At 35.3% G+C, this 22758-nt stretch overlaps 1 protein-coding gene across 3 annotated transcripts in view; it reads left to right on the forward strand.

The window, feature by feature from the left end:
- The window catches only part of LOC105258497 (insulin-like growth factor 2 mRNA-binding protein 1), a 121075-nt gene that overhangs the window by 23169 nt on the left and 75148 nt on the right, over positions 1-22758 (forward strand). For all 3 annotated transcript variants that reach the window (XM_025410183.1, XM_025410184.1, XM_025410185.1), the window contains exon 2: positions 4813-4876. In XM_025410183.1, the coding sequence (XP_025265968.1) occupies positions 4813-4876 (64 nt within the window). The remainder of the gene's footprint in view (positions 1-4812; positions 4877-22758) is intronic.

A 22758-nucleotide genomic window follows, 5' to 3' on the forward strand; every position in this document is an offset into this window, starting at 1 on the left:
ATTTTTTTTATTTAAAAAAATAATCCAACATGGCCGATCTCGCATTTTCAAAAAAAAAAAATCTAGCAAGCTCGAAAATTTTGAACAAGCATTGAAAAATCCTCGCGCATCTCCCAAGACAAAGTAGAACGCGTAAAAAAATCTAAAGCGTCAGGAACTTCGTTCCGTACTTCAGAGGGCTCGTTCGCTCGCAAGGTACGAGGGCGATAAGGAAGGTTGAAAAAAAAGAGGAAAAGAAAGAGAAAACGAATGAATATATATTAGGTAGGTTGCGCGGCGTTTCTACTACATCCGCATAGAGAGAAAGAGAGAGAAAGAGAGAGCCCAAGTTCGCTAGTTCATTCTAATCTAACCCAACCCTAACCGGCAAGAGGAGGACGAAAAAGAAGAAGAAGCGAGCTCACCTACCTGGCGGCCCCGCTCGTTGTAGGGAAAAAAAGGGCTGGCGGAGAAGCAGGAGGAGGGGAGGTATAGGGCAAGAGGGTGAAGGGAGGGCGCGCACTCTAAGGAGACCTTGAAGGCTGCTGGCCGGGTGCCCAGGTCTAGTGCTGACCCACTATAAAGGCACTTGCCATCCTCCTCATTCGTCAAGATGTGCCGCTAGCAACCTCTCCCTCGGGAGTGGAGCGCCTGCTAACCTACTACTACCACTCTCCTGCCCCCCCTTTCTCTCTTTCTCTCTCTTCCTCTTTGTGCTCACCGCATTTGTACAATACATACACCGGCTCGCAAGGCTCGACTCCGAAACTCGCTTTCAGACCCCGGACCACGCGAGCTCTACGGGGGCCCCCGCGCCCCCCTTCTCGCTTTCCCCCTCGCCCTCCCTTCGCTCCTTCTTTCACTCGTCATCATCTTCTCGTATCCCCCGTGCTCGCTCGCTGCCTTCGCGATCTCGTTTTCACTCCCTCCTCGTCTCTCAGTATCCTTCCCCCGCTTCTCTCTCTCTCTCTCTCTGTCTTTTTTTTCTCTCTCTGCCCTTTTCCAAATACACTCTGCCTTCGTCACTCGCCCCTTCTCTATGCTCATAGTGTTTCTCATTCCTATCTTAGTCTCTTCAGCTGATACTCTCTTTCTTCATCTCGCTTTTTCCTCGCTTTTTCTCCCTCCTTCTCTCTTCTACTCTCTTGCGCCTACTCTATTAACACGCGCGCGGGAAAAGAGAGGGAGAAAGAGAGAATGTATACATGTGCGTGTGTGTTTATGTACGCGTGTATTTTGGAGGGAGTAGTACCATCTAGCATAGCAACTGCTGTTTCTGCATTTCTTCGCAACGCGCCCCATACAAGATGCCGGTATATTTTAAGCGTATAACGGGTGTCCCGTTGCCCGAAACGAGGAGCGCCGGAGTTTTCCCGGAAGTTCGCGAAGATTGTTAAAAAAAAGTCCTTCGTACGCTTAATTCATTCACTCGGATATTGAAATACGCATCGTAAGTTCCTCGAATCGAAACATTCGAAGAAATAAATTTACACACGAAATATGTAAAAAAATATTTACTACCTGTCCAGAAATTTTGATCAGGTAAAATCTCTTGGTAACTGTCACGAAGAGAATAATCAATATATTGAGTTGATACGTTATTTATCATTTTATTTTGAAAATGCCTCTAGAAAAACTTAACAAGAGCTATACTAATAAATTTTAATAAATTTCTTTAATAATAATTTCACATATTTAATAATATATTTCATTCTAGTAAATATTTTTACGTGAAAAGTAACACAGGAAGCGAGGAATATAATTATATTATTATCGCATTTAACATTGCAACATTTTTAATTTAGAGATTTGAATATCGACAACTCTATAAAACCTATGAATGCTCTATCAATTGTGATTGAGGTGCGTCACCGATATTTTATTTCTTCCCCGTCAAAAGTAGAAATAAAAATTCCCATTTTATTATCCCATTTTATTATCCTCTCCATTATTATTGTAATTAGTGTTGTTATTATTGTCGCCGATCACTTTGTAGGATCGTCAAGCCCCGCGTTGGCCAGCTTTTATGATGACAAAGTTAACCCCGCCAGTGCAATCTCGTCCCATCTTCACGGCACGTGAAATCGGGCGTAAAATACGCGGCGTATTTAACGCGGCATAAGAATCGAATTAAAGCCTCGTCAGGAGATCCTGGTATCCTGGCTCTCTCTCTCTCTCTCTCTTTCTTTTTCTCTCGCCTACCTCCGAATTGGCTTTCGCATGAAACCTGTTGGCTACGCGGTCTCTCGAGCACACTCGTCTCTAGATAGGTACACTTACGAATATTATTACTGCTGGTCAAATCTGACGAGGGGAGAGACCTGACGCGAAACATACTAAGTAGCTATTTAGATGCTACTCCTCTCTTTTTCCTCCCATCCATCTCTCTTTATCTCTCACGCTGACGAGAGGGAGAGGGACACGCGAACGCGCCATTTTTCTGCTACTTCATTCTCCTTGTTCCATTTCATATTCGTACTTTTGATTCATTCGCATTCCCAAGCCAGCTCGTCCAGCCGCGTTGTACGTATACATATTTTATTGCGCACATGTGGATGTGGATGTGTATTGAGCGCAGCAGCTAATAAACTCTAGTTCCACTCGATCCACGCTCTTGTGCCGCAAAAAAATCTAATCTTCATTTACAACTAGTAAAATTTCATTTCGAAAGGGACGCGTTTAAAATTGGGACAGCTCATCTATTTACTTGCGTAAATCGGAATTCGTTAGTTTGTGATTAAAAAATACATTTTATTAGATACAATCTAATAAAAAATCTAATGTCAAGTACTTGTAATTTTAAAAATATCTTTGTATATCTACTGCTACTTTTGACACTTTCAAAGTGCACAAAAGGATTAATTTCGACTTTTGTTGGAGTAAAAATATTTAAAAAATCTGAAAAAATTCACACGCCTTCTTTGATCCTTTTAAATAAGCCTAGAGTGATAAATTTGCAAAATAATTTGCCTCAAGATATTTTTGCAAATGTATGAAAAGCGAATTTCTCAGATACATCGCTACCAGCACATCGATAGAATTAAAAAAGAATTCGAAGAATAAGGATTAATTAATTGCTTCTAAACGAATCGTATTCGGAAAAGGGGAATTATACGAAAAATAAGGATTAATTAATTGCTTATAAACAAATCGTATTCGAAAAAGGGGAATTATACAAAGAATAAGGATTAATTAATTGCTTATAAACAAATCGTATTCGAAAAAGGGGAATTATAATTATGGATAATTAACGATGCAATTATACAATTAATCGATGCTACGAGGATGTGAATGCCAAGAGGGACGGGGGGGAAACGATCGGCTCGATTTTGACGAGACAATTGAAATCGCAAGAGGTCCAACATGCCTGACGTTCCTCAAGGGATCCCACTTAACGAGCGCTTACCAAGTCGAACGGCCGCTCGAATGCGCGAGAATGATTCGCGAATTCTATTCTGCTCGCGATTCGCGCGGCCAAGAACCGGTCATGAGAAATTAGATGGGCTTGACCGGTAAACGACACCTGGCAACGTAAGAAACGAAAGGAAATACGTGTGCGCTCTCTCCCCCCCCCTCTCTCTCTCTCTCTCTCTTTCTGCCTCTATTTCTCTGCCAACTATCTCTTCCCCGTATCCATCTTTGTCGCGAGCGTCCAAAATGTCCGACGGTTCACATAACCTTTTGATCCTGATTAGAATATGAGTGAGGTCGTAGCCGGCGATATAGCTTTTCGGTCGGCTCGATTCTCCGGCGATTTTTGCGCCGTTAGGTATCGCACACGTGCGATACCGGAACCCGGAAGCGGCCGGCGCGGAACCGGTGCGGTGTCCGGCCAGCGTGCTTTTCCATGGGAAAAGCCTTCTCGTCCTCCGTCTTTCGTCTCCCCCGGGGGTCAGAGGTCGCCGCTCAAACAGGTTGTACGCTGACCCAATGATCCAATTCTCTGCCGTTCGACTCGAGACACGCATGAGAAAATTGCGGCGAAAATATTTTTTTCCGCGGTCCCCATCTCCCGGAACCTTCATGCGCGACAAAAAAGTTGGAGAATTGAAAACAAGATGGGACATATCTTCATTGCGATATAATGAAGCAGCGTTGCATGGAAATTGAAAATCCGATCGTTATAAATTTAAATTAAAACAGGATTATTAGATAACAAGGTTCAGAAAAAAACATTGTTTTCTGAATAATCTTAGAGAGAATAAAAATAATATTATAATTAATATTATTAAAATAATATTAGAATTAATATTATTAAAATAATATTAGAATTAATATTATTAAAATAACATTATAATTAATATTATTAAAATAATATTATAATTAATATTATTAAAATAATATTAAAATTAATATTATTAAAATAACATTATAATTAATATTATTAAAATAATATTAGAATTAATATTAATAAAAATTAATATTATAATAAAAAATAATATTAATATTATTAAGATAGTTATTGACAAGTTGACAAGTGTTTGCGAAGAAGAAATGAATTCGAAACATGATTATTCGTAATCTTTGCATACAATAAGAAGAATAGAATCACAGATATTATTATTAATATTCGCTGTGCATGAGGAATTATTTCGTGCCATTCTATTCATAGCATTACAAAGAAACTAAACCGTTAACCTTGCTCGGTTTGGCTCCTAGTGCATGAATAGGCGAAAAGGTACACACGATGTTACAATGTAACAAGGGTCCGGTCCGCGAGATTGGTATAATCGCTCTATTTATCGGTCACCGTGTTGTGTTTGTTACTCGAATTTCCCGCACCACTTTAAAGGCGCGTCTAAAAACTTGATCCTTGGTTTTTTTTCGTTGCAGGATATACCTATCTCGGATCCTCGCTCGTCGTAGAACCGTCCGTAGCCAGTTCAGCGAAGAAACGGTAAGTCACAAAAATTTCTTTCTTAAAAAAGCATGCGGAGAAAAAGGAGAAAGTATGGCTTTTGAATGATATTATAATAAATTTGAATACAAAAGACACAAGATCTGATTTTTCAGGATATTTCCACAATTTTTTTTGTAGAAAAAATATAGAAAATAATAATCACGCCGCATACAATTATTCTGGCGATTAAATTGGAATTAAATTAAAATTAAAATTAAGATCGTGATCGATATAATAATGAGCCGTTCACAGGTTAACTCCATTTTAAAAAATTCAAAAAATAGGTTAATCATATATTTCTATAAATATCATGAGAGGAAAATTTCTTGTCTATTCCTTTATAAATTCGCGAATGAAAATTATTATGGTAGATTACCGCTATTTTATTTTATTTCATCAATGCCTCTTGTTCGCTCGTCTCTCTCTCTCTCTCCTTTAAAAATCCGCTGATGGCACGAATTTGCGTGTGGCAACGAAAAATTTGGATCGCGTGCGTTTTGACGCGTGTGATACGTATCGTCGCTCGCACTCGGTCGAATTAATAAAGTCGCTAAATCGTCGGCCGCTTAACTGATGGCCGTAAATTTCGCGCGATTTTATTTCGGAATAATACTCGATCTCGTTGCGATCCTCGCTAATATGCATGCTCTCGCATTTGATTTAATTTCATTTATCTCTCTCTTGCTTTTTTTTCTTCCTTTTGCGCGCACGAAACTTCAAAAGGTTCGTTAACCCCGGGGCCTCGTCGCATCGGCCCGATCGCAGGAGAGATTCGGGCAGGCGCGCGTAATACCGCGCGTAACAAGGTGCATAATTGGCCGCACGCGAATAAATGCGAGAGAGTTTCGACTCTCGAGCGTGAGCGAACGTGCCCTGGCAAAAATCCCCGTGGATTAAATCGCCCGCAGTGGAACTCATTCCGCGCCGCGTGCGTCATCTTCGCTCGAGTCCGATCGGGAGACCCGCTCTCGTAGATTTGTTTCTTTTATTCGAAATTTTCTCGAAGATAGAAAGAGAGAGAGAGGGATGCGAGGAGAAAGAGTAGAATTATGTTTGTTTTAACTTTTATTTTATCGAAATTGATCGATCGACAAGGGGAAAAAGAGAAAGCTTTTTTTAAAATATTTAATTTTTTTTTTTTTATATAAATTATAAGAATGGCGAGGAGAGAGAAAAGATTGGATTACCGAATGTAATTTTTTTTAGATTTAATATTTATCGAAAGATATCAAATTAAAAAAAAAAAAAAAAAAAAAAAAAAAAAAAAAAAAAAAAAAAAAAAAAAAAAAAAAAAAATTTAAGAAATAAATATTAGAAGATATTAAATGGCAAAGTGTATTTTAATTGTCAAAATCACTATATTTATATAGGAATTTATACCTTTCAGTAAAATAGAAAAAATTCTATGTAATTAATATCTAATTTACTATGAAAATAGAGTTTAAAGATCTTTCGTCATCAAATGTTGAAGATTATAAATCCTCGAAGTTGATAATTTTTTAATCAAACGATTAAAATCCGTGTGTGTGCGTCAGCTCTTCCTAGCATTGTGTGCTCGTGTTATTATATTATGCATGAGAAAAAAAGAAAAATATATAAATATTATATAAATATTATAGAAAAATATATATAAATTGAAGCTATATTTATATACATTTCACTTGTTCTCTCTTTACATGCTCACGTATACACGGATCGATGGTACGTATCTTCTATTGTAAATAGCAGCAGAGTTTCACGTGCGTCGGGCTGATAACGTCGAATAGTGATATCATATCGTCCATTATTATAAAACAGTTAGCATTTTCATGTGTTATGAATGACGAGTTTTCATACCTTATGAGATAAATTGCTTGTTACGTCAATAATTATCATCATAATCCGTTTGCGTTCTTTCCTATTGAATATCTTGTAGGATAATTTGTATCATTTTTATATATTTTATAAAATTTATAATATATAGTATATAATATGTCAATAATATAATTGAAAACGTCTAATAAAATTTATTATATTTAATATATAATTTAATATACAATATTATATTTATTATATTTAATATATAATTTATATATAAACATATTTATAATTAATTTATAAATATGAAATTAGAGCACTATATATCTAGATTTTATTTAAAAAACTTGGATATAACTGTTGTGAGCGCAAAAATCCGTAATATTATTTTTTTTTTCAATCCGATTAAACTCTGTATAATTCATTTCCCCTAAATTATCGAGAAGCAACTTTATTAAACTGTCTAAATAAAGAAAAATCTTCTCCGCTTATACTTTTTCTTCGCACAAGAGTAGAACGACACTCGTAAAAATTTCTCGAGAAAATCTGCAAAATAACGCTGCAAAGAAACCCCTCCTTTCCTCTCGATAAATAAATAAAGACACCGGAAGGAATATTAACCCAAATACTCGAGAGGCGCGACACGTTTTTGCTTCGGCCAAGTTTGGGAGCCTCTGCAGCAGCCTCTTTCCCGAGACGGCGGGCGATTCGGGAATAAGAAAAAAAAAAAAAAAAAGTGTGGCACCTGCCTCCGCAGGCTGCGCTCTCTCGCTCGTGCCACAACTGCAATCTGTTATTTCACCATTCTCTCCTCGCTCTTTCCGTTTCTCTCTCGATCCTCTTCATCCCTTGCGCGCCGCCAGCCTCCTCCCCCTCCCCCTCCCCCTCCCCGTCCGGCTTAAAGCGGTCTTATCGATGCCTCGGAAACGTGCCGTCGCATGAGGCGAGGATTCGGCCAGATTCAATATACTCGACCGAAGATAATGCCAATTAAAGAAAGGAAACCAAGAGCGGATGATGAATAGCCGAATGTAATGGATAATGTGTGTATCTAGCTCTGTCATGGGGGGGAACGTTACACCTTTTCTCATGTATTTATTAATGGGAACGGGAGAGATTGTTCCTTTTGTACCTTCTGTCTGAAAGAATGCGAAGGATATATTTATCTTTGCAATTAAAAATATTTTTTATGTTCATTATATCGTTGGATTTTAATATGGATTACTAGGTTCAGGCTTTTGACGTGGTATTCGAGCAGAAAAGATAATCATGATTTTCCTTTCGTCAGTCAAAAAGTGACAGGAGCGATTAAAAATGATCCTAAAACGCGAGTGCAATGTTTGATCTTACATTTATATGTCAGGTTACTTGTACCTCTAGTAAGGATCAATGTTTCCTGTTATCTGGATAGAAATATGCAGTGATCATCTATATAAAAATAATTGCTTCATTTTGTTTTTAAACTTAAATTATTAAAATATATATTGTTATCTTAAATAAAAAGAGAAGTGCCATTTTTGTCGAATTATCTTTTTTTCTTCAAAATTTATTTATTGTTGTAAATTAAACTAATTGAACATTATTTAATAAAATATTTAACCAATTTAATTTATTTAATATTATTTATTTTAATATTATTTAATAAAATATTTAACTAATTTAATTTATTATCAATTTAATAAAATAATGTTCAACTAGTTTAATTTATTACTAACTTAATAAAATAATATTCAACTAATTTAAAATTTAGATCGATATAGTTTTACGATTTTAAATGTCACATTTATATACAAAATATTCAATTTTTAAAAATATCCGTTTCTTAAATATTTAAATTTTTAAAAATCCGATTCTTAAACATCCGTTATTTTGCTTTAACAGGATCTATCTATTTACAAGGATAGTAAATATATGTATTAATCGCGACAGATGGATCATGGACAGAAATCGCCCGTGAAACGAACGTTTAAAAAAACTCCAGCTTCTAGGAAATTCTACCTTTGAAAAGAAACTTAAATAAATATAATTAAATACAAATTTAATAAAAATCTAATTAAATAAATACAAAAGTATGCGAGCATGTGTGTGTACCGTTTGAAAAATTATTCCTCCGCGATATCTAAATGAAACGTCTTAATAATGTCACTTTTCACCCAGATAAATTTCAGGCGGAACCCCACATCGCGCTTTTATCCAAGATACATTTACATGCATTTAATCTCATCCGCATCTAGATGACTTCGAGATTATCCGAGAGCGGAACACCGGCTCTATAACGATTATAAATGTGCGCACGAGTGTAAATTAAAGGAGCATCGCGTCTCGTCTCGAGGATCTCGGCCGCCTCGAATCTCAATATGAAAAGCGGAGATAACGCAACGATCTTCTGCACGATCGCTTGCTTTCGGAAGAATCGCATGTTTATACCTACCTACCTACTCACCGGCGCCGTGAGAGATCGTTGCCCGAGAATGGAGCCTTCCTCGCGAGAGGAAGATGCGAAAGTGTACATGTGTGCGTGTGTGTGTGTGTGCGCGTCTGTATAAGTAGCGGCAGTTTATTATATACTCCCTATAATGAAAAAGGGGAAACGGGAGAGGGAAGGGGGGAGGGAGAGGGGAAACGGGTATCACTTCCGAGTCGTCTTGAGCGCGTAAGGAACCGCCGAGGAACCACGCGGCTTCCAGCGGCGAGGCTCGCACGCTTTTCGGTTCCTCCGATGTTTAGGAGCCGATGCATGGCTAAACATTCATTTCCATATAAGCCGATATGTTTCAAATGTAAAGCGACATTCGCGCGCGCGCGCGCGCGCTCGCGCGAAAGGGCCGGGAGACGGCGGGGGGGAGGGGGAGGGGTAGGGCCCGCGAACTGGTACGAGCGGGGAAACTAGTTTGAGCCCGCGGGTTGTCTCCCGTCGACCCTCCTCGGGGCCCCGAGACCCTCGACAATGCCCTCCATGGGATCCACCATGCTCCCGATTCCACTTTAACTGGCTCCGGCCGTACGCACACATACGCACCGGTCCTCTCTTTCCTTCTCTCTCTCTCTCTCTTCTTTTTACGCCCGTAAGTAGCCCGCGCGAGTGTGAGAACCGATCGGACTGCCTTAAGCTCGCGGATCTTCAACCCCTTCGCGCGCTAAATTTAATCGAATACGATCGGATTTATTTATTCGCGTCTTATTCCCGCGTTAGATTTCTTAATTGCCTCGAGAAATTATAATAAGAGATAAATATGCATCGCGGAAATATCGTAGACGTGCCCCGTCCCTCTTTCATGGCGCGTAATCGCGCAAATATTGAATTGATCGGGTAACGAACGATCGTGTTATGCTTCATTATTTTAGTCTCGTTATACTTTAGTGTCAATTGAAATTTTAAATCTCACTTGAGAAAATTATTATAGCGTTTGGATGAATTCTAGTATTTTATTCTGGTATTTAAATTAATATTCTTGCAATTATTACATCCAATCGGGGAATGAAAGATTAAATCGTGGTAAAATTAAGTAAAAGTCAAATCGTCAAATTAAGCATCTTTTTTCAATCATCAAATTATTAAATTTCAAATCAAATTTAATATAATTATAATAATTATTAAAATAATAATTATAATAATTATTAAAATAATAATTATAATAATTATTAAAATAATAATTATTTAATATAATTATGTATTCAATTTAATATAATTTATATATAATTATTAAAATATTAATATAATTTATAATAATTATTAAAATAATAATTATTTAATATAATTATGTATTCAATTTAATATAATTTATATATAATTTATGGGGACAGTTTGGATCGACATTTGCTCAATAAAGTAATTCGAAAATAATTCGTTTCTCCTCGACATTTCGATCCTCAAAATTCTCGCGTCAACGCGAGACAGTTTCTCCAAAATTCGTGCGCTTGCGGCCTGTCGACACATGCGCATCGTGCGCATTGACAACCGCACGTTGCGATTCCTCATGTCATCGGCACGTGGTGCCAATCGTTTCACGTGTCATTCGTGCATATGTCGAACGAATTGTCTGTCTCGCGAAACCGCAAGACTCGCCGCGAACAGGCACGCTCGATGCCTTGCGGCGCATCCACAATGCAAGCACGTGCAATGTGCATTTATCACGTGCGCGTTCACGTCATTCCATTCACCGCGTCAGACAGTGGCTGACCGAATGACAGCTTGGAAATACTGACGAAACTATAAGTCAACACCGGACGAATTCACTTTTATTATCTCTCTTCTTATTAATTAAATCTCAATTTTTATCAGAATTACAGCATTTCTGTTTAGCTTATTTTTATTGTTTTTACGGGAAATATTCGTAGATGGTTTATGTATAATATATCCCAAAATAGTTAAATGTTCTTTTAACAGCAGATTTTCTAGCCATTTGAAATTGATTTTTTCCTATCATGTTTCTTTGCAATAATAAAAATAATTAAATAAATAGACTTCGAAATTATTACAATTATTCTAAAATAAATTTCATCCGAAATTAATTGAATAGTATATTTTTGCTTTAATATCATAAAGTTTAATTAAACAATCTTCTTCTTTTCTGATCGTTGATAACTCTTTAATAAATTAATAATTTCTAAGAAACGAAAAAATTATTTGCATTTTGATCTTCTTTTTCTAGTAAAAAAGAAAAGAATACCCGATGATTTCGGAACACTCTGTACAGCGTTAGAGAAAATTATACACACATACATATGTATATATACAGGATGTCCCAGACTTAACGAATCACCATTAATAGCAGATTCCTGAGATAATTTGGAGACGAAAATCTTAATAGCAGAATGTTGAGAAAGACGTAGTTTCGGCTACAAAAGATTAGAGATTATTTTTGCTCGTAATAATATCAAAATTACACAGTAAAAAATTTGGTGTTAAATTTAACATATTTCACATGTCCCAATTTATCCACTCTAATTTTAATGTTAATTTAATAGAAGGCAAGTATGTAAATAAATAACACAAGTAATATGTTTAAAAATTAACACAAAAGTATAATACTTAAGCTTTATCTGGAAATAAAATTTATGTTAAATTAATATTTATAATGTTAAATTTAATTAAAAGAAAATGTTATTCTTACATTTTTATGATCAATAACAGAAGAGATATGTCGATTTAACATATGGAAACTGTTATAGAGAGAAAAATAACACAATTTATCTGTTAATTTTAACATATAACATATCTCATCAAAAATTCGTGCATTTACATATTAATTGTGTTGTTTTAACTCTTAGAAACGGTGGATACTAACTCAATGCAGAAATGTCAAAATAACGCAACGATAATATGTTACATTAACATAAGAGTAACATTTGTATAAAAACATTTTGTATTTCTGTTAAAATTTTCTCGTGTAAAAACTTTTATGTTAAAAATTTAACACAAAAATTTTTACACGAGAAAATTTTAACAGAAACATACAAAATGTTTTTTACCGTGTATTAATCCTTATTCACATGTGTCGATAATTCAACTTGAACAAGTGACAAGTGCGCCACTCGTCCACCCTAGAGAACATTGCACCGAGCGCTTTAAAGGAGCCATTCGAGCATGTACCGGTCGTTAGATAGAGGTACAATTGTGAAAGCACGCTTGCGGCGCCGCTTGCATTTCCGCATAACATCGGACGGGGTGCGGACGTGCGCGCGCGCGCGTACTCGACTGCACTTTTCTCATTTGCATGACAAGGCCGCGCTGCACCTCGCGACGTATGAGGCCGGCAGGTTGTACGATATGCGTACATATGCATACATACGTGCACCAGGGGGGGGAGGGGGATGAGGAAAGGGGAGTAGCCGGGCCCCCTGCAGCCGCGGCCGGTGCAGTCGGGTAAGTCCCCGAATGCACTTTGCTCGTTGACGTCGCCTGCAACTGCGACTGCTGCAACATCGTTCGAATGGACTCGTGTCCCGTAAATTTCGATCGTGAGCACGTGAGATAAAAAGAGCGCGAGGAAGTGGAGGAGGAAGGGAGGGCACGACACGACACCTCTCGCCCTCTTTACGGTGCATCACGGTCGATTTCTCTCCTCTTCCTTCCTCCCTTTTCTTTCCTCCTCTCCCTCCCCCGCCCCTCCCCATTTCTCTCCCTCTTTCCTCGAAGAGTGAATCGTTGCACTCGGCGCGTGCCGACCTCGTGCCCCCTCCCGCCTGCTGTGCCCCCTCCCTCGCCTCGTGCATTTAATTCCGCCGCTTCTTTCTCCTCGTCTCCCTTCACCCCTTTCGACTCACCCCATCTCCTCGCCGGTCGACTCTAAATGCATCCTACATGCACTTGTTGCGCCGAACGCACCCGGCTCTCGTGCTAATCTTTCCTCCTTTATCATCGCAAGTTTCTCGATCACTTCGGCATCTCTAACCTCATCCGATATTGCTACTGTTTTCAATTATTTCTCATCACGTTTATTTATTTATCTTTCTTTTGTCTTGAGAAATTTAATAAAATATGTTTCTTCTCTTTTTATGTAATGTATCGTGTTACGAAAAGATATTGATGATATTGTCAAACTCGCACTCACATAAAAAAAATTTTAAAAAGAGCATATCTTAGCTCTGGGAAACAAAGTAAAAAATAATTTTTAAAAAAATTTATGGGTTATTGTATTTATTAGAATAAACATAGATATATACAATTTATTGTTAGAAATATTTTAAATTATATGCTAAAAAATCTAGCTATATCACTTTGCATAAGTTAAATGTGTATTTATCTAAATGCAATTTTTTATTGTATTTTTAAAGATATATTTTTCATGTTTTTCTATAAGAAAATAACGACCATAAATTTATTATCTACTTGTATCTATCTATAATACGCATACTTTCATATTATTAATGTATTAATTATTATTAATTATTATTAATTGATTAAAAGTTTTAAAAATGTTTCTTTAATTTCTATATTTAGGAATTAATAAATTTATTAAATTAAATTTATTTTTAATTTTTTCACATATGACACTTAGCAATTGAGCGAATAATTCGGGAGTACAACTGAAATCATGAAAATACGTTATAGACTATAACTAATCTATCAAATAATTTAAATATATGTGATAAATAAATAAATGAATTTATTTATATATTTATTCACATATATTTATACACATAAAATTAATGAAATCACTTCGTCCTTTTTAGTAGATTATTTGCGTACAAAAATCCTTACAAGAAATCATCTCTGAATTTTAGAAACTTTTCCGCGAGATTTTCCGATGAAGCTTAGCAACAATAACGAAATTTGCATTCGTAGATTCTTCCCTCTACTGTAGAACAATAAAAGTGTTTTCCCTTGTATGTATTATCTATTATTATTAATTGAAATATTAAAAGTTTTAAAAATGTTTCTTTAATTCCTTATTTTTAATTTTTTCACATATGACACTTAGCAATTGAGCGAATAATTCGGAAGTACAACTGAAATTATGAAAATACGTTATAGACTATAACTAATCTATCAAATAATTTAAATATATGGGATAAATAAATAAATGAATTTATTTATATATTTATTCACATATATTTATACACATAAAATTAATGAAATCACTTCGTCCTTTTTAGTAGATTATTTGCGTACAAAAATCCTTACAAGAAATCATCTCTGAATTTTAGAAACTTTTCCGCGAGATTTTCCGATGAAGCTTAGCAACAATAACGAAATTTGCATTCGTAGATTCTTCCCTCTACTGTAGAACAATAAAAGTGTTTTCCCTTGTATGTATTATCTATTATTATTAATTGAAATATTAAAAGTTTTAAAAATGTTTCTTTAATTTCTTATTTTTAATTTTTTCACATATGACACTTAGCAATTGAGCGAATAATTCGGGAGTACAACTGAAATCATGAAAATACGTTATAGACTATAACTAATCTATCAAATAATTTAAATATATGTGATAAATAAATAAATGAATTTATTTATATATTTATTCACATATATTTATACACATAAAATTAATGAAATCACTTTGTCCTTTTTAGTAGATTATTTGCGTACAAAAATCCTTACAAGAAATCATCTCTGAATTTTAGAAATTTTTCCGTGAGATTTTCCGATGAAGTTTAGCAACAATAACAAAATTTGCATTCGTAGATTTTTTCCTCTACTATAGAACAATAAAAATGTCTTCCCTTATATGTATTATCTATTATTATTAATTGAAATATTAAAAGTTTTAAAAATGTTTCTTTAATTTCTTATTTTTAATTTTTTCACATATGACACTTAGCAATTGAGCGAATAATTCGGGAGTACAACTGAAATCATGAGAATACGTTATCGACTATAACTAATCTATCAAATAATTTAAATATATGTGATAAATAAATAAATGAATTTATTTATAATAAATGAATTTATTTATATATTTATTCACATATATTTATACATATAAAATTAATGAAATCACTTTGTCCTTTTTAGTAGATTATTTGCGTACAAAAATCCTTACAAGAAATCATCTCTGAATTTTAGAAACTTTTCCGTGAGATTTTCCGATGAAGCTTAGCAACAATAACAAAATTTGCATTCGTAGATTCTTCCCTCTACTATAGAATAAAAGTGTCTTCCCTTATATGTATTATCTATTATTATTAATTGAAATATTAAAAGTTTTAAAAATGTTTCTTTAATTTCTTATTTTTAATTTTTTCACATATGACACTTAGCAATTGAGCGAATAATTCGGGAGTACAACTGAAATCATAAGAATACGTTATAGACTATAACTAATCTATGAAATAATTTAAATATACGTGATAATATATAAATAAATCAATTTATTTATAATAAATGAATTTATTTATATATTTATTCACATATATTTATACACATAAAATTAATGAAATCACTTCGTCCTTTTTAGTAGATTATTTGCGTACAAAAATCCTTACAAGAAATCATCTCTGAATTTTAGAAACTTTTCCGCGAGATTTTCCGATGATGCTTAGCAACAATAACGAAATTTGCATTCGTAGAATCTTCCTCTACCGTAAAACAATAAAAGCGTCTTCCCTTGTCTCCCCTTCTCTCTCAAGGCGCAACAGATTCGCGCAAAGTGCAACGGCGATGCGATAAAATGATAGGCACGCCCGGTAGGATATCTCCTTCCGACGTGTTTACTCAGAGTATATCTTCCAACGAGCCTCGAGGGACGTCGGAGAGGTTCCCTTCCGACGAGAGGAGGAGTCCTCCCGATGCAGGAGGATAGGGCACCCTGTTTTCGAGAGAGTTGCAGCTGCGTCCACGTGCGCTTTTTTTTCGCCACGTCAGCGACAACATCCGTGACGTTTAACGAATCGCCAATTACGCGCGTAATTAGTCAGGATTTCGATTTTCGGATTGATCGATCCGAAGGAGGATACGCGTGCAAACGACACGCATGCGATGCTCGACTTATGCTAACGACGACAAACCTCGGAGAATATCGCGCGTTATCTTTACATCGGGAATATTGAATTACATTAGCCGTTGCTTTTAACGGCATATTTTATAGCTACGTCGTAATTGCGTTTTGTCTCGGTCAGATATCGTGTCAGTGATACTCTCTCGACAAATAAACGCTTTAAATATAATTCGGAGCACCTGTGGAATCCGTGTTTGCTCAGTTGCGGCGAAATTTGTTTACTTCGGTCCTTCTCTCTCTTTCTTTCGATTTTTTTCATAAAGGTGATACTCGAGCACCTTTTATCGCGCTAAACGTATTTTTTTTTACTTAAGAAACACTCGGGTATTATTATTAAAAATGAATTAACGCTACGGCGATGGTAGGCAAGTCGCAAGAGAGCGCGAAATGAAAGTCTGAAGTCGACGTGGAGGCGTCTTTAAGCCTTATAACGCGTAATCCCGGCAGTTTCGATCGGAATTACCGATTGGATGCTGCGGGGCACAATGTAATTTGCGCTCTTAAGTAACACGGCGAAAACGCGATTACCGTCACCGAGACCCAAGTGAAGCGAAGTCTGAAGATTCACGCTCAAGTCTCGTCCCTTAATGATTCTTTTGCCCTGCAGTAACGAGCCTGGGCGAGTCTGCAATTTTGCATTAATAGCCGGAATAAGGTGTAAACGAGGCGCACCGTTCGCGCCGACTCATTGAATCCAATGCAAATATATTACTTGTGAGAAAGAGGGCAAAATAATTTTTCCGTCGAATTTATTAGATTTTCGACGAAAATATGTAAAATCACGTCAAGGTAGAAATTTTACAATTTTATTAAATTAAGTCAAATGAAAAACATGTCATATTATATGAAATATTACTAGATTAAAATCTTTAGGTATTTGTATAACATCATTATTATGCAAATATATTTCTTGTGAGAAAAAGAAGACAAAAATAAAATTTCTGTCGAATTTAATAGATTTTAGGCAAAATATATAAAATCATGTCAAAGAATAAATTTTACAATTTTATTAAATTAAGTCAAATGAAAAACATGTCATATTATATGAAATATTACTAGATTAAAATCTCGAGATATTTGTATAACATCACTATTATGCAAATATATTACTCGTGAGAGATATAAGACAAAAAAAATTTCTGTCGAATTTAATAGATTACGGGCAAAATATATAAAATCATGTCAAAGTATAAATTAATTAAGTAATAATTAATTAAATTAAATTTTACAATTTTATTACATGAAGTTACAAAAAAATATCATATGTGAAATATTATTAAATTAAAATCTGGAAATATATTTGTGTCACATTATATATTAAATATTGCATTACAAAGTATTTTTTTTATTTTGTAAATTTGCCGTTTTTAAAGAAATTTAATAAATTGCATATAAAATAAAATTATATTAATTATTATTTCAAAAATCTTGGAATTTTATTAAATTATATTATGAAAAAATTGTTATATATGAATATAATTAGATACTGTTAAATTAAAAAATCAAAATATTCATCGTAAGAAATTTAATTATTATCTTATCAGATAATTTTCGTGTAAAGTTTATTCTTCGTTAAATTTGCTCAGCGTGAAACAATATTAAATCCAATAAAACTGTAATGAACAATAAAAAAAAAAGAAATAAAATATAGGAGGAAAATAGGAGGGAAAGCATCGCGTAAAAGGATTCTCTGTAAGATTAGAAGTCAAATCTTTCACAAAATTAAAAATCATTTTCAAATCAGAAAAAAAAATCGTTTGATCTGAAAATATTGCGAGCAGATGAATTTCCTCTTTCTTTTTCTTTAAACCTCGATTCGCCGCAGGCTTGTATGCGCCAGGCGTCTTACGCTTTAAATCTCTTTTGTTTGGAAATACCTGGGCGATGACCACGCGCAATTCCCTTTATTAATAATTAATAACAGCGCGTACCCCCTCTCCGAGAGAAAGAGAGAGAAAGAGAGGGAGGGAAGAGCCGCGAAGGACGGCGAAAATCTTAATTACAGATTCGCCGCGTTGCATAATGCGCTGCACGTCGTGACGTCGGCTGTTTTTTTCTCCCGTCTTATCTTACCGAGAAGAAGCGGAGGCGGTTACCCTCCGCTTATCGATCTCTTATCGGGGCCCCGGATCGGGCCCCGTGTCCGGTCACGGGTGGACGCCGGATTTCATGGATACGCGTGGTCCGCAGGTGTAAAAGGGCCCCGGCTTAATTATTCCGAAATAAAGGCACGCTGACGTGCAATAATTGTCACGCGTCGCCCCCTCACCCCTTCCTACCCCTTCTTCCTTAAGCCGTCTTTCGTCAGATGCCCTCGCGAATCCCGATCGTTCCGCTTTGACGCGATCGTAAAATCGTGTCGATGATGCGATCTCCTCGAATTTAAATCCCCCCGTGGAATATCGAAGAATGTCGCGTTATTACGATAATTACACCGGATGTAATATTTTCATGTCGAAACTATGCTACACTCCCGAACGCTCTTAATCTAAAAGAGATCTCGAGCTTCTGTAAATTATTTACGCGATATTAAAAAACTTATTTGCTTACAAATATCGTCGTACTCTTGATCGAAATAAATTCTCGATTATTTTCCAATTTACGCCCGCCATTTTCTAATTATTTTCCAATTAATAAAATGATCGAGTTTACAAGTTTCGCATTTATAACGATAATTTCATCAATGAAGCTTACGAATCTTTACATGATTTGCGACTCTCTCACAATTTCATTTAATGAAATATTTGTGTAAAGTAGAGAAAAAAATGGCGACAATTTCTCATTCATACATACATGTAAAATCACTCTTATACTTATCTTTATATCTCAAAAATCATCAGAGACGATTAAAAGCTACTCTGTATCTCTCTTAATGTCTATGAAACCAAGAAAAAATCGGTCTACCATTACAATCACCATTACCTCACGGTAAAAAACATTTTGTATTTCTGTTAAAATTTTCTCGTGTAAAAATTTTTGTGTTAAATTTTTAACATACTCTTATGTTAATGTAACATATTATCGTTGCGTTATTTTGACATTTCTGCGTTGAGTTAGTATTCACCGTTTCTAAGAATTAAAACAACACAATTAATATGTAAATGCACGAATTTTTGATGAAATATGTTATATGTTAAAATTAACAGATAAATTGTGTTATTTTTCTCTCTATAACAGTTTCTATATGTTAAATCGACATACCTCTTCTGTTATTTATCATAAAAATGTAAAAATAACATTTTCTTTTAATTAAATGTAACATTATAAATATGTTAATTTAACATAAACTTTATTTCCAGATAAAGCTTAAGTGTTACACTTTTGTGTTAATTTTTAAACATATTACTTGTGTTATTTATTTACATACTTGCCTTCTGTTAAATTAACATTAAAATTAGAGTGGATAAATTGGGACATGTGAAATATATTAAATTTAACACCAAATTTTTTACTGTGCTTTAATGGTGACCGCTTTAATCGCGACCATAAGTACTCGTATTCGCGCGAGCGAAAGCGAAAACTCGCGCGAGATCAAACAGGATTCCCTCTTCCCTGGCGCGTGCTCGAGGGCGATTTTAACGGTGATACCTCTTAATTGCCATGACCGGCGTAAAGGGACCGTCCGGACGACGGAGGAGGCCCAGAGAGTATCACGGAAGAGACGACAACGCAACGCGACGACGGTTGCACCTGGTCGAGCGACCTGGAAGAGAGAGAGATCCGTATCTCGAGAACCGACGTGGTTATTAATTCTCTCGTTTTTTAATTCCATCCCTCTTCCCGCCCCCTCTGTCTTTCCCTCTCTTTCTCTCTCTCTCGTCGTCGTCGCGATTAATATGCACGTCGCGAGAGGTTTGGTTAATTGAAGAAGTGGGGCCTTTTTTCTTCTTTCCTCTCGCGAAATTCAGCCTGACTCGGCAACTTCTGTCCTCGAGGCTCATCAGTTCCATATTTATTTAGCTGAATTATATCGCTACGTATATTATGTATATTATATTACACAAATTTGGCGGAAACGCGTAGGATTGAAAGGAGGAAAATCGTTCTTTACGATAAACTCACTCGTGAATTATTAATAATAATATAATTAACAGTTATTATAATTATAATTATTAATTAATGCTATAATTTTCTACGCTTATTTCATATTTATCTGTTCACGCATTTGTTCGTAATTTAAAATAAGTATTTTTGAGCAATTATTATTTAAAGCGATTATTCTCTGAGTTCGAATAAAAATCTGTAAAAAATTAATGCTACATAAATACTATATAAATGTTATATAAATTTTATATAAATGCTATATTAAAATTAATGCTATATTAATATTAACTAATTAATGCTATATTTATATAAATATATTTAGTATATTTATGATTATTCATATTTTTAACTGCTATTTTCGTATAAATGTTACGTTCTCCTCGCAATTTAAAGGGTATCTATGCGTGAAGCAGTGAGAAAAATATCGCGGAAAATGCGATTAGCCTCATCCTTCAGCTCTAACCTCATCCCTTATCCCTTTAGTATCCTATAGAATGTCTTTTCCTGCTTGCAGGAATAGCGGCACCGCCCTACCAGAATCTCCAGTCGACCAGGTCGGCAACAAATGGAGGTGAGTGATTTCTCTTCCCTTTCTCTCCCGCTCGACTTATCTTTCTTCCTCCACCTTTTCTCGCCTCTCGTCACATTTGTGTAGAAAAAAAATGCGAAAACAATCCAACACGTAGAAAATAACAACGATTATATCGCTAGAACGATGATAACAAGCGTTTCTTATGGGACAAAATTAACTGTCAAAATAAAAAGAATGTTACTTACTCAATAGTCTTGAAAATAGATTAATAGCTTAAAGGCGAGGGGTTCTTAATTAATTTTAAGAATACGGATTAATTTCAATTAAACCGCGCTTTAAGACAGATTTTTTAATTGGCGACTCACGTGAAAAAATATTTCTTAATCTAAAATATTAAAAAATTGAATGGGAGAACGTAAAGTATTCGTTTGAAAATTGTCACCAAGTGCAAAGCAATAATATTAAATATTAATCAAGTGAAATGAACCGACTCGAATCAAATACGAGAAGTCGCTTTGAAAAGTAGGACTGAGCTTCGAGGTTTGTCAGAATGGCCTGAATAAAGGTGCCTTCTCTGAGAAGCTATCCTTCGGTCCTATCTCCCAGTGCGAAAATTCTCCAAGGGTGCGTGGTAGCTATTGATTCCGGAGGCTGTTGCCGCTCTTACGCATCCTCTCTCTTCCTCCTCCCACCCCCTTTCTTTCCCCTGCTACAAGCATCTCTCTCGTTGTCTCCTCTCCTCGTCGTATCTCTCTCCCTCGTCCTTCTAACAGCTCTGTCTCTTCCATCTCCCGCGCTGCTTCTCTTCCGCGAACCTGAAGTGTCCAGGTCGCTTCTACCCCGAAGGGGTTAAAACTACCCGCACAATTTCCGCGTTCGTTCCAATTATTAAAGCACGCTATCGCAGAATCATCTATTCTGGAGACCGCGTCAAATCCTACCGGAAATTCAATCACCGAGGTTGAGTGGAATTAATTCCGAAAGCGGAATCATATCGAGAATTTTGCATTCACGATGTCAAGATGAAAGCAATATAATTCGTTAAATATCGTGTATAAGCGTTATCGATATTTGGCATTATAATATTGATTAAATCGTATGCACGAAAAGCAATTGACCGTCGAAATGCCTCAAACTTTGAAGGAAAATGTTTAAGGAACTTTCTACAATATTTTTTACATACATTCTGGCGCAGCAGGGTCGAAATGCCTCAAACCTTCAGAGAAAATTTTAAGGAAACTTTTTAAAATATTTTTTACATACATTCCAGTGCAGCAGGGTTTCTTCACGAAAGATACTCTAAAGATTGGCATTCCTATAGTTTAAAAGCAATCAGTGTAAAAAAAAATTCTTGAAAATTTGAAAACTTTCTTAACCTCCAACGTACTTATTTAACAAATTATTTGCCCCGTTAATGAGAATAATTACACGAAATAATAAATGCATTTGTAAAAAGATCACACTTGTCGAGCTTTTCATTAAAACTTAATAAAAGATTTCCACAAAATGGAACCATGCAATTTCTTGATTATTTCGCTCGAAAAACAATTATCTATCATCACATTATATTTTTCCGAAAAAAAATGATTAAAATAAAATGCAATCGAATATTTTAAAATCCGAGAGGAATAAGGGAAATAATTGAACAAAGGAAACTTTTTAAAATATTTTTTACATACATTCTAGTGCAGCAGGGTTTCTTCACGAAAGATACTCTAAAGATTGACATTCCTATAGTTTAAAAGCAATCAGTGTAAAAAAAATTGTTGAAAATTTGAAAACTTTCTTAAACTCCAACGTACTTATTTAACAAATTATTTGCACCGTTACTGAGAATAATTACACGAAATAATAAATGCATTTGTAAAAAGATCACACTTGTCGAGCTTTTCATTAAAGCTTAATAAAAGATTTCCACAAAATGGAACCATGCAATTTCTTGATTACTTCGCTCGAAAAACAATTATCTATCATCACATTATATTTTTCCGAAAAAAAATGACTAAAATGAAATGCAATCGAATATTTTAAAATCCGAGAGGAATAAGGGAAATAATTGA

Source organism: Camponotus floridanus, unplaced genomic scaffold (assembly GCF_003227725.1).
Source record: "Camponotus floridanus strain SB8 unplaced genomic scaffold, Cflo_v7.5 scaffold3, whole genome shotgun sequence".
NCBI lineage: Eukaryota > Metazoa > Arthropoda > Insecta > Hymenoptera > Formicidae > Camponotus > Camponotus floridanus.